This window comes from Camarhynchus parvulus, chromosome 27 (genome assembly GCF_901933205.1).
Source record: "Camarhynchus parvulus chromosome 27, STF_HiC, whole genome shotgun sequence".
Classification (NCBI taxonomy): domain Eukaryota; kingdom Metazoa; phylum Chordata; class Aves; order Passeriformes; family Thraupidae; genus Camarhynchus; species Camarhynchus parvulus.
This window is the reverse complement of record NC_044597.1, coordinates 5,560,743-5,572,422: the sequence shown is the minus strand read 5'-3', so window position 1 is coordinate 5,572,422 and position 11,680 is coordinate 5,560,743. Positions and strand designations below refer to the sequence as shown.

Sequence of the window (11,680 nt, the reverse complement as noted above, 5' to 3'; positions counted from 1 at the left end):
GCTGGAGCAGGCCTTGCTCTCGGGAAGGTTTTCCCTCGCACAGTCCCATGAGGTATTTCCATGGATTTTCAGGCTCAGTTTCACCCAGAAACCTGGAATTTTTTTAAGGATTGTGGTTTTTTTTTTTCCCTCCAAATCCCAGCTGGAGGAGGCAGGCAGGGCAGGATTTGTAGCACCTTTCATGGCAAAGCAGCTTGGAATTTTTTCCATTGAAATCCACAGGAATTCCAGGACTGGGATCGCCCCGGCAGCTCCAGGGAATCCTCAGATCCAGCAGGATGGGCTCCTCAGATCCAGCAGGATGGGGCAATGCCTTGGATGCAGAGCACTGGAACGCTGCTCCTTGAAGCACAGCAGGGAAGCATTCTCCACATTTCCCAGCTGGAAGTTCCCCCCTGGAATTCCTGCTCAGGGGACGGAGCAGCAGCCCGGGATCCCAAGGGGCGAGGGAGGGAATTGTGCCCAAAATCAGGGAAAGAGCCAAAACTCTCCTGGATTTGCTGTTCCTGATGTCCCAGGGAGGGGAGGGAGCTGCTCCAGGAGGATCCTCCGAAGGGAATCGCTCCGTTCCCAGCCTCTGGAATGCACCAGGACAGGCTGGGAGAGCCCATCCCGAGCCTGGGATCCCCGCAGGATCCAGGGGAACCTTCCAGCAGCGCTCCCTTTGGATCCACCGCATCCCTCCTTCCTTCCTTCCTTCCTTCTTGCACGGCCCCAAGCTCTTCCCAGGACGCTCCTGCCGCTCCTGGAGGGTTTGGATCTCTTTTCCCAAATCCTGGGAAGCAGAGGAGCTGTGGAGCTGCTCAGAGCTCCACACTTTGCTTATTCCCAGGGGTTCTTCCATCCCCCTGGCTCCGTTTGCAGCTCTCCGGAGAGGATCAAAGCCTTGCCACGACGCCCGGGAGCAGATGGATCTTCCCAGAGAATTCCCCCTTTTCCCCTCCCTCTCTCCCACCTGGAAATTCCCAAGGTGGGATCAGAAAATCCAGCAGGATCAGAAAATCCAGTTTTTCCTCATGCTGAAAATCCACAAAAAAAAAAAAAAAAATCCAGAGACATCCAAACCGAAAGCTTCCGGGAAAACTCGGGAACAGTGCCGTGACATTCTTGGTTCCGCGGGGGTCCCGCGGGGCCGGGCTGGCTCCCCCAGGATTCCTCTGCCCAGGAGCCGGGGCTCCGGACCCTGCTCTGCTGGGTTTCCTGGGAATGCTGGGCCCTCTCCTCCAGGAAAAGAGCGGGAGCAGCAGCAGCAGGAGCTCGGCCTCCTCCCCACCACGGCAGGAGGGCAACATCCGAATTCCTGCCAGGAGAAAACACCGGGAATCGGGATCAGATGGGACGGGGAGGGATGGGGGCCTGGGGCAGAGGGGGAATGGGAATGGGAGCAAGGGAGGAGCACGAGGGTCAGGCCTCTTCCCGAGGAAAGATGGGAATGGTCAAGGGCCAGGAAGCCTCGCTCCCCTTCCCAAGGAAAGCCAGGAACTGTAGAAGAACATGAAACCTTGTTCTCCTCTCCAGAAAAAGCCTGGGAATGGCAGAATACACCTGAGGGAGCAGCCACGGCTTCTCCAGGGGCTTCTGAGGGAACAGCAGTGGGCTGGATCCTGGGATGAGGCACCATTCCCAACGTTCCTGAGGCATTCCCAGACCATCCCAGATCACCATTCCAGGACCATTCCCTGCACCACTCCCAGACCATTCCAGATCACCATTCCAGAACCATTCCCTGCACCACTCCCAGACCATTCCAGATCACCATTCCTGAACCATTCCCTGCACCACTCCCAGACCATCCCAGATCACTCCTGAACCATTCCCTGCACCATTCCCATCCACAAACCATTCCCTGCACCATTCCCAGACCATTCCAGATCACCATTCCAGAACCATTCCCTGCACCACTCCCAGACCATCCCAGATCACTCCTGAACCATTCCCTGCACCGCTCCCAGACCATTCCAGATCACTCCTGCACCATTCCCTGCACCATTCCCAGACCATCCCAGGACCATTCCCTGCACCGCTCCCAGACCATTCCAGATCACTCCTGAACCATTCCCTGCACCGCTCCCAGACCATTCCAGGACCATTCCCACACCACTCCCAGACCATTCCAGATCACTCCTGAACCATTCCCTGCACCACTCCCAGACCATTCCAGATCACTCCTGAACCATTCCCTGCACCATTCCCAGACCATTCCCGGCCCATTCCCGCACCGTCAGCGCCGGGGCGGCTCCGGCTCCGCTACGTGGAGGATTCGGATTCGGGCTCCTGCTTCTGTCGGGAGATGAGCTGCGCCTCCTTGAGGGACAGGTACTGCTCCTCCTGTGGGTCGTAGTAGTAGAACTTGCGGATGTAGGAGATCAGGGGCCTGGAAGAACACCGGGAACAGCCGGATCCCTGAGCCACAGCCCCTCCAAAATTCCCAGAGCACAGCCCCTCTGACATTCCCAAAACACAACCAGGAAAAACACCAGGAAAAACACCATGAAAAACACCAGGAAAAACACCAGGAGGAGCCGGATCCCTGAGCCACAGCCCTTCCAATATTCCTGAAACACACCCAGAGCCTCTTCCCTGGAAAAACCCCGGGAAGAGCAGGATCCCGGAGCACAGCTCCTCTGACATTGCCAGCACCTCCACAGGAACAGGAGCTGCCTCCCAAAGCTCTGGCGCAGCAGGGAATTCCTCATTGCCAAGCCGCTCAGAATTCCCACTGCACCCACAGGATCCCACTATCCCAAAGCTGGAAAAGCCAACGATTCCCTCGCAGGTCTGAGCTCACAGATCCCTTCCTGCTGCCTGGGAGGGAGGGAGGGAGGGAGGGAGGGAATTCCAGGGGCGATCCATGGGGGAATCCCTGGACTCACTTGGGCAGCGGGAGCTCGGGAATGTGGTCGATCCGGACCAGCTGCCGGATCCGGAAGCGGCAAAGGTGCTGCAGGGATTTGACGTTGCTGAACCTGGAGACGGGATACAGGAGCTGGACGGGCGTCGGAGGGAGACCTTTGGGGGGAAAAAAGGAGATTTTGGAGACCAGGATTAGGCAGGATTAGGTTCCTGGGCTCACCTGGCCAATCCCATCCCCGGGCTCACCTGGATCCCTGGCCCATCCCATCCCCGGGCTCACCTGGGACCCGGGAGCGCAGGAAGTAGAGGAATTTCCCATTTTTGGAGTGCATGATCGCCCTCTTGATGAACTCCACCACGGACTGGCAGCGGTCCTCGAACTTGGGGTGGCACCACAGGCTGAAGGTCCCTTCCACGAGAGAAAGAATTCCCATTATTGCAGGGGAACTTTGGGGAAGCACAGGGAAATTACTCCTGTAATTCTAAGGGGTTTTTGGGAAAGCACGGGGGAATTATTCCCATTATCCCAGGGGATTTTGCCAAAGCACAGGGGAGTTATTCCTGTTATCCCAAGGAATTTTTGGGAAAGCAATTTCCCCGGCACCATCACAGAATCAACAGGGGGAGGATATTCAGTGACAAATCTGGCATTCCCAAAATTCCCTGGAATGGGCTGTTTTATGGATTTGGGAACAGCTAAACTTTTCAATATTTATAAATTTAGTAAATTAAATATTCTTATATTGAATCAATTAAATATTCTTATACTTAGTGAATTTAATGTTATTATATTTAGGAAATTAAATATTCTTATATTCTGGAGTATCCCTTCTCCATCCCAACACTCCCAAGGAAAGGTGACCTTGGAGCATTCCCAGCTCCAGGTGCTGCTGTCCCCATTTCCCAGCCCTGGGATCATTTTCCATGGGAGCAGTTTCATGTTCCTGCTCCTTGATTAACAGGATTGCTAATTAGGCCCCGGGTCACCCTTTGTCCCCGTGCTGTCACCTGACCCGCCAGGTGGCCCAGGATGAAACTGGAGCTGGGGACACCAGAGCTCCCAGTGGGTCACACCAGCCTGGACACGCCCTCCTCCACCAAAATCCGGGAATTCCGCAGGCTGGGAAAGACCCCAGCTGCCCTCTGGACACCGGCGTCACCGTGTCCCCAAGTGCCACATCCCCGCGGGGCTTGGACACTTCAGGGATGGGGGCTCTGTGTGCAGCATGTTCCAACGCCTGACCGCACTCCCCAGGAACAGATTCTCCCTAAAATTTCCATTTGCCACAATTTCCTTCAAACCCAGTTTTCCAGGGCACTGCCAGCTCCTTATTCCTCAGTAGTGCTCCATGCAGGGTGGTGTGGTGGGTGATTTGTAACCTCCTGGAGCAGGGAATGGCACCCCAGGGATTTGGGATCCCGGGAATGGCTCACCTTGGTAGTGCTCCATGCAGGTGTGGTGTGGTGGGTGATTTGTAACCTCCTGGAGCAGGGAATGGCACCCCAAAGGTCCCCAGACCCCAGGAATGTCTCATCTCGGCAGTGCTCCATGAGGGTATGGTGCATGGGTTATAAATCACTCCCTGGAGCAGGGAATGGCACCCAGAGGTCCCCAGACCCCAGGAATCACTCACCTCGGTAGTGCTCCATGCGCGTGTGGTGCGTGATGCCCTGCGAGCGGAAGCTCAGGCTCAGGATGTAGCGGGGGTCGGAGCTGTCCCGCACCAGGAAGGACCCGTCCGGTTTCCCCTTCAGCTTCATCTCGGCGTCCTCCCAGTTCATGGGGCCCCAGTACCAGCCGCACTAGAACAGAGAGCGGCAGCTGCACAGCGATTCCCTCGGGAAAGCTCCCAGGAGGCCGATCCCCGTCTGCAATTGCACCCGCTGGGGGCGGCTGGGACTGAGGGATGAGGGGACAGAGGGGATCCGGACCCCCCTTCCACGCTCAGAAAAGGTTTTCCTGGACTCCAAAATCATGGATTCCCAAACCCTGAGGGCCAGAATCCCAAACCCCAGTCCCCGAGGGGCAGGAATCCCAAACCCCAGTCCCCTGAGGGGCAGGAATCCCAAACCCCAGTCCCTGATGGGCAGGAATCCCAAACCCCAGTCCCTGAGGGGCAGGAATCCCAAACCCCAGTCCCTGAGGGGCAGGAATCCCAAACCCCAGTCCCTGAGGGGCCGCATTCCCAATCCCAGTCCCCGAGGGCTCGGTTCTCCCCCGTCCCCGGTACCTTCTCCAGCTCCCTCAGGCTGGCGGCGAAGCGCTGCTGGGGTCGGGCCGGGCCAGGGGACACTGCAGGTGCGGGGGGGGCGGCTGGCCCGGGGCCTCGGGGGGACGCAGGGGCACGATCCGGGGAAAGGCGTCTGCAGGGACAGACAGACAGACAGACAGGTCACTGCCACTGCCATTGTCACCTACAGACAGCCGGGGTCACTGTCACTGCCATTGTCACACAGAGACAGACAGGTCACTGTCACTGCCATTGTCACCTAGATACACCCAGGTCACCGTCACTGTCACACAGAGACAGACAGGTCACTGCCATTGCCACTGTCACCCAGAGACAGGTCACTGTCACTGCCCTTGTCACCTACAGACAGCCAGGTCACTGTCACTGTCATTGTCACACAGAGACCCCCAGGGTCATTGTCACTGCCATTGTCACTGTCACCCAGAAACAGCCGGGGTCACTGTCACTGCCATTGTCACCTAGATACACCCAGGTCACTGTCACTGCCATTGTCACTGTCACTGCCATTGTCACCCAGAGACAGCTGGGGTCATTATCATTGTCACTGTCACCCAGAGGCACCTGGAGGTTCCCAAAGGGAAAAAGTGAAATTCCGGAAAGGAAAAAGCAGAATTCCGGGAGGGGAAAAAGCGGCATTCCAGGAGGGGAAAAGGTGGAGATTCCCAAAGGAAAAAAGCGGCATTCCAGGAGGGGAGAGGCAGAGCTGGCCAAGCTGAGCTGACCTGGGGCGTGGGGCGGAGGAGGCGGAGGCAGAGGGAAGGATTGCAGGGAGGAGCCCATGGGCCCCACAAGCACAGCCGGAGGCAGCGTCCCACTGATATCATCTAGGAGAGAGCAGAGACAGGTCAGGAAACGGGGAGAGAACAGCCCCAGAGCCTGGAAAACAGCCTGGAAAAGGGCATTTGGGGATTCCCAGCAGAGCTCCAGAAAACAGCCTGGAAAAGGGAACCTGGGGATTCCCAGCGGAGCCCCAGAGCCTGGAAAAGGGAATTCGGGGATTCCTAGCAGCACCTCCTCTCTGGTTTGGGAACTGCTGGAGGACAGGGATCCCTTTTCCAGCACTGGAATTCCCAGGGCCCCAGGTTTCTAAGGACCATCCCCGGGTTTCTAAGTACTATCCCCAGGTTTCCAAGGACCATCCCCAGGTTCCCAGGAACCATCCCCAGGTTTCCAAGGACCATCCCCAGGTTTCCAAGGACCATCCCCGGGTTCCCAGGAACCATCCCCGGGTTCCCAGGAACCATCCCCAGGTTTCTAAATACCATCCCCGGGTTCCCAGGAACCATCCCCAGGTTCCCAGGAACCATCCCCCGGTTCCCAGGGACCATCCCCGGTTTCCAGGAACCATCCCCAGGTTCCCAAGGACCATCCCCAGGTTCCCAGGAACCATCCCCAGGTTCCCAGGGACCATCCCCAGGTTTCCAAGGACCATTCCCGGGTTCCCAGGAACCATCCCCGGGTTCCCAAGGACCATCCCCAGGTTTCTAAATACCATCCCCGGGTTCCCAGGAACCATCCCCGGGCAGTACCGAGCAGGCTGAGGCTCCGGCGGGGCGGCGGCGGAGGCGTGGGAGGGTGAGGGGAGCTGAGCCCTCGCTGGGAAATGTCCACGTCCACCAGTGACACCGTCTCACCTGGAAAGGGAGAGGGAAAAGCCCAGTTAGGGCCCAGGATGAGCACAGGGATTCCGCAGGGTTTGGGAGATTTTTCCCATTTGCTGCTCCCAAAATAAATTTCTCCGCCTTTGGAGGGGCCTTGAGGGAATTTGCCCCAAGCCCAGCAGCTGGACGGGATGAGGAGGCTCCAAAGGATTTTTCCCAGCATGGAATTTCCACGCTGAGCAGAGCTGATCCATGTGTGGCACCAGGGACATGATCATTTTAAAAACATTTAAATTTTTAAAGTAGTGTTAAAAATAATCAGATAAACTAATAAATAATGAAATCAACCTCCCAAATTAAAGCAAAAAATTGGCATCTCCAGGTTTTCCTCTGCAGATTCCTCAGATCCCCTCTTTGGGCTCTCCTTTTGGGTCTGAGGCCAGCAGCACCAAGGGACACCACAGAGATCCCAGTGTGGGATCCCACAGAAGCTAAATTCCCCATTCCCTGCTCCTCCCACAGCAGAACAAAAAACCCCAAACTTGCACAAATCCTCCCCAAATCCTCACCTGTGAAGAGGGGGCTGAACACAACCGGGGAAAAGGCACTTTGGGTTCTTGTCAGTCTGTGTTTCCTGCAGGGGGAAAACAGGGGAAATGGGGTGAGGAGAGATGAGGAGACTCGGAATCCCCGCAGGAAAAACGGGAGAACCTTTCTCCATCCTTCCCAGCCCCTCCATCCACGCGCGTCGCCAGCTCCTGCTCAGGGCAGGGAACAGGAAAAGCTGGCACTGCTGCGGGAACGGCCTCCCCTCAGCGCCCGCTCAGCACCATCTCTGCACCCGCTCAGTGCCCACTCAGCACCACATCAGGATCACCTCAGCGCCCGCTCAGCACCATCTCTGCACCCGCTCAGTACCCATCAGTATCTGCTCAGCACCCACTCAGCACCACTGAGTATCTGCTCAGAACCATTTCAGGACCAGCTCAGCACCAGCACAGTACCCACTCAGCACCACATCAGGACCACCTCACCACCACTCGGCACCGACTCAGCACCACTCAACACAGGCTCAGGACCACTCGGTATCTGCTCAGCACCACTCGGTATCTGCTCAGCCCCCCCTCAGTACCGACTCAGCACCATTTCAGCACCGCCTCAGCATTGCTGCAGCCTCCCCTCAGCCTCCCCTCAGTTCCCCCTCAGCCCCATTGTCTGCGGGGAGCGGGGGCGCGCGCGCCGCCCCGGCCGGCAGGGGGCGCTGCTGCGATGCCCCGGCACTCACGGCCCGGCTGCGCTCCGGCCTGCGGCGGCCGCGGCGCACAGCGAGCGTCGGTTCGCACCCGGAACGCACCCGGTACACAGCGAGCGTCGGTACACAGCGAGCCCCGGTACGCACCCGGTACACAGCGACACAGCGTCGGTACGCAGCGCCCCGGTACGCACCCGGTACACAGCGGGCGTCGGTACACAGCGAGCCCCGGTACGCACCCGGTACACAGCGAGCGTCGGTACGCACCCGGTACACAGCGCGCCTCGGTACGCACCCGGCACACAGCGGGCCCCGGTACGCACCCGGTACACAGCGGCCCGTACGGTACACAGCGGGCCCCGGTACACAGCGCCCGGTACACAGCGGCAACGCGGGCCCGGACCCAGAACGCACCCGGTACACAGCGGGCGCCGGTACGCACCCGGTACACAGCGAGGCCCCGGTACGCACCCGGAACGCACCCGGTACACAGCGAAGCGTCGGTACGACCGAACCCGACACAGCGGCGCCCGGTACGCACCCGGTACACAGCGGGCCTCGGTACGCACCCGGTACCACCGAGCCTCACCGGAACGCACCCGGCACAGCGGGCCCCGGTACGCACCCGGAACGCACCGAGCCCCGGAATGCACCCGGTACACAGCGAGCTCCGGTACGCACCCGGAACGCACCCGGCACACACCGGGCCCCGCTACGCACCGGGCACACACCTGTCATAAACAAAAATCTGCCGGTGTTTTTTGTGCAAAAAAGAGTTGCAAAACCAGTCGGACTAGTCGCTGGCAAAGTGAAGTTCTACCTGTTTGTTATTATAATCACGAGTCGTTGTAGTTAATGGTTCCTTTGGTATCAGTCAAGGCCCTGGCTAGGACTAAGTTAATGGCTCTTCTCCCCGGACAGTGAGGGGAGCGGACGGGACGTGGGAGGGGGGCATCAGAAGATGCAAATTAAGTTCGGGACCAGCACGCCACGGGAAGCGTCAAACTTACCGAAAAGACCCGAAAAAAAACCCGAGCCAATACAGAATTAAGAAATTAGAGTGATGTCTGGACGTGAGGAACAGAGTGCTGAGCCTGCAGAGATGCTGAAAACCTTTGCTGCCCCTCGCCCTGAGCAGACATCACCTGAACCGAGACCCCGAGCCGGGAGGGAGCGGAGCCTCGAGCGCGGGGTCGCGCCCAAAGCCCCCACGAGGACGGGACTGCCAGCTCTGCCCCTAGCGGACACAGCTGCGCGTGTTCTCCTTCTCCGAGCCGCCCTGGAGAGACGGCGGGTGCTGCAGACCCGTCGGGCTTCCCAACCCTGAGCTGATCGCCTTTGATAAAGGCATTTAAAGGAGAAAAAGTCTCCTGCCCTGTTAATTTCACACCGAGCCCCGGTAAACACCCCGTACACACTCTGTACACACCCGGCACACACCGAGCTCCGGTACGCACCCGGCACACACCGAGCCCCGGCACACATCCGGTGCACACCGAGTTCCCCGCCCCGGGACTCCGCCTCGCCCAGCCCCGCCGCCCGCTTCCATCCCCAGTTCTGCCCGGCCCCGCGTCCCGCACACGCTGCTGCCGCCAGGCGCTGCTGGGCCCGGCCCTGAGCGTCCATGGAGATGGCGGGAGCGCGGCTGTGCGGGAGCGGCCTCCCCTCAGGACCCCCTCAGGACCCCCTCAGCAGCGCCCCAGCACCATCTCAGCACCACTCAGCACTCCCACAGCAACCGCTCAGCACCACCCCTGCACCATTTCAGTACCAGCTCAGCACCTCTTCAGCACCCACTCAGCATCATCTCAGCACCAGCTCAGGACCCATTCAGCACCATGTCAGCACCCCTTCAGCACCATTTCAGGACTCACTCAGCACCCACTCAGCTGCCCTGGGAGCAGGGATGGAGCTGCGCTGGAAGCGGGGATGCAGCTGCGCTGGGAGCAGGGATGGAGCTGGCCTGGGAGCAGGGATGGAGAGGCCCTGGGAGCAGGGATGGAGCGGCCCTGAGAGCAGGGATGGAACTGCCCTGGGAGCAGGGATGGAGCTGCCCTGGGAGCAGGGATGGAGCTGGCCTGGGAGCAGGGATGGAGCTGCCCTGGGAGCAGGGATGGAGCTGCCCTGGGAGCAGGGATGGAGCTGCCCTGGGAGCAGGGATGGAGCTGCCCTGGGAGCAGGGATGGAGCTGCCCTGGACCAGCCACAGCTGGCATCAAGCAGCTCCTGCCCCGCTGGAACAGCGGTGAGGGACAGGAGGAACCTGTGAAGTCCCACACCAAGAAATCCCGGGATTTGTGCCCCCATCCCAGCCAAGCTGGGGCTGGCAATGATTCCTCCTGCACGGAGGGGAGAGCTGAGCCTGGGACCCCCAGCACCCTCAGCCGCTCCTCACGGGACTGATGCTCCAAGCCCCGCTCCCGGTGCCGCTCCCAGAGGTTTTTCCACCATCCCCATCAGGGATGCAGGCCTGGATCAGCGCGACCCTGCTCGGCCATCCTTTCCCGGGCTCCAGGCCTCGGCAGCCGCTCCGAGAGCTCGATCCCAACCCGGACCTGCGGGGCGGGATGGCCCCGGAGCCCCGCATCCCCCTCCGGGAGAGCATCACAGCACGGCCCCGGGACACCCCCGGCCCCCGGGACACCCCGCGCTGCCCCGGCGGCAACCCCCCCATCCCAGCCCGGTGCCGCCGTACCTGCCCGGCTCCTGCTCCCGGCCGCGGGCCCCGCACACATCCGTGAGGCTCCCGGCCGAGGCGGCGGCGCTGGCGGCGTCCCCGGCGGCCGAGCCGCCGCTGCAGCTCTTGGTGCGGAAGAGGCGGCTGAGGCGGATGCGGAGCGAGCCCTTCCTGCCGCCGGGGCCGGTGCCGGTGCCGGTGCCCGCGGGCGGCTGTGCAGGGCCCGGGGCTGCCGCTCTGCCGCCGGCACGGGCGGCCCCGCGCCCGGGGGACCCCGGCTCGTCCTCGGGCCGCTGCCGCCCTCGTCGGGCTCCAGCGCCTCGAGCACCAGCAGCGCATCGCTGGTTTCCTCGCCGGCGGGCGGCCCGAGGCACGGGCAGGGGGTGCCCGCCGCGCCCGCCGCCCCCTTGGCCCCCAGCCCCGGCGGGCGCAGCCCCAGCGCCGCCAGCTGCAGCTCCAGCCCGCTCTGCGCCGCCGCTCCCCAGCCCGCCGCCGCTTTGGGCTCCAGCGCGCAGCGGTGCCGCGGGCACAGCTCGGCCCCGCCGCCCCCCGGGACCCCCCGCCCGCCGCCGCCGCCGCCGCCGCGGGCCGCCGCCGGGCCGCAGTCCTCGCCGGGCCGGCCCTCGGCCGCCGCGTTGCGGAAAACCATCAGCTGCGGCCGCGGGCTGCGCAGCGCCGGCCCGGCCCCCGGCAGCCGCCCCCCGCCGCCGGGCCCCGCGCCCGCCGCGCCGGCACCGGCACCGGCGCCGCCCGCCGCGCCCGCCTCCGGCCCGGTGCCATAGCCCAGCAGCCGGCTGAGCACCCGGTACGAGGCCGCGGCGGCCGCCGCCGCATCCCCGTCGCGCTGCATGGCTACGGCCGCCGCATGGCCCGCGGGGACCGGGGACCGGGTACCGGGACCGCACCGGCACCGGCGGCCGCCGCCGCCGCCCTCGCACGGCCGCGGCGCCCCCCGCCGCCGCCGCCGCCCCCCGCCCCCGCGCTTCCGCCGCTGGCCGCGCCCCCGGTGCCGGTCCCGCCTCTCCCGGTGGCTGCGGTCCCTCCCC

The 11,680-nt window shown here is 61.9% G+C and overlaps 1 protein-coding gene across 1 annotated transcript; it reads right to left on the bottom strand.

Moving 5' to 3' along the window:
• Positions 1–290: 290 nt before the first annotated feature.
• Positions 291–11,529, bottom strand: SOCS7 (suppressor of cytokine signaling 7). The gene is given in 13 exon segments (XM_030966059.1): positions 291–1,300; positions 2,220–2,374; positions 2,874–3,009; positions 3,134–3,262; positions 4,488–4,656; positions 5,085–5,114; positions 5,117–5,217; positions 5,828–5,929; positions 6,635–6,739; positions 7,276–7,340; positions 10,653–11,057; positions 11,060–11,129; positions 11,376–11,529. Coding segments are annotated over 12 exon segments (1,548 nt in total). The 5' UTR covers positions 11,485–11,529; the 3' UTR covers positions 291–1,300; positions 2,220–2,247.
• Between the last annotated feature and the right edge of the window lie 151 nt (positions 11,530–11,680).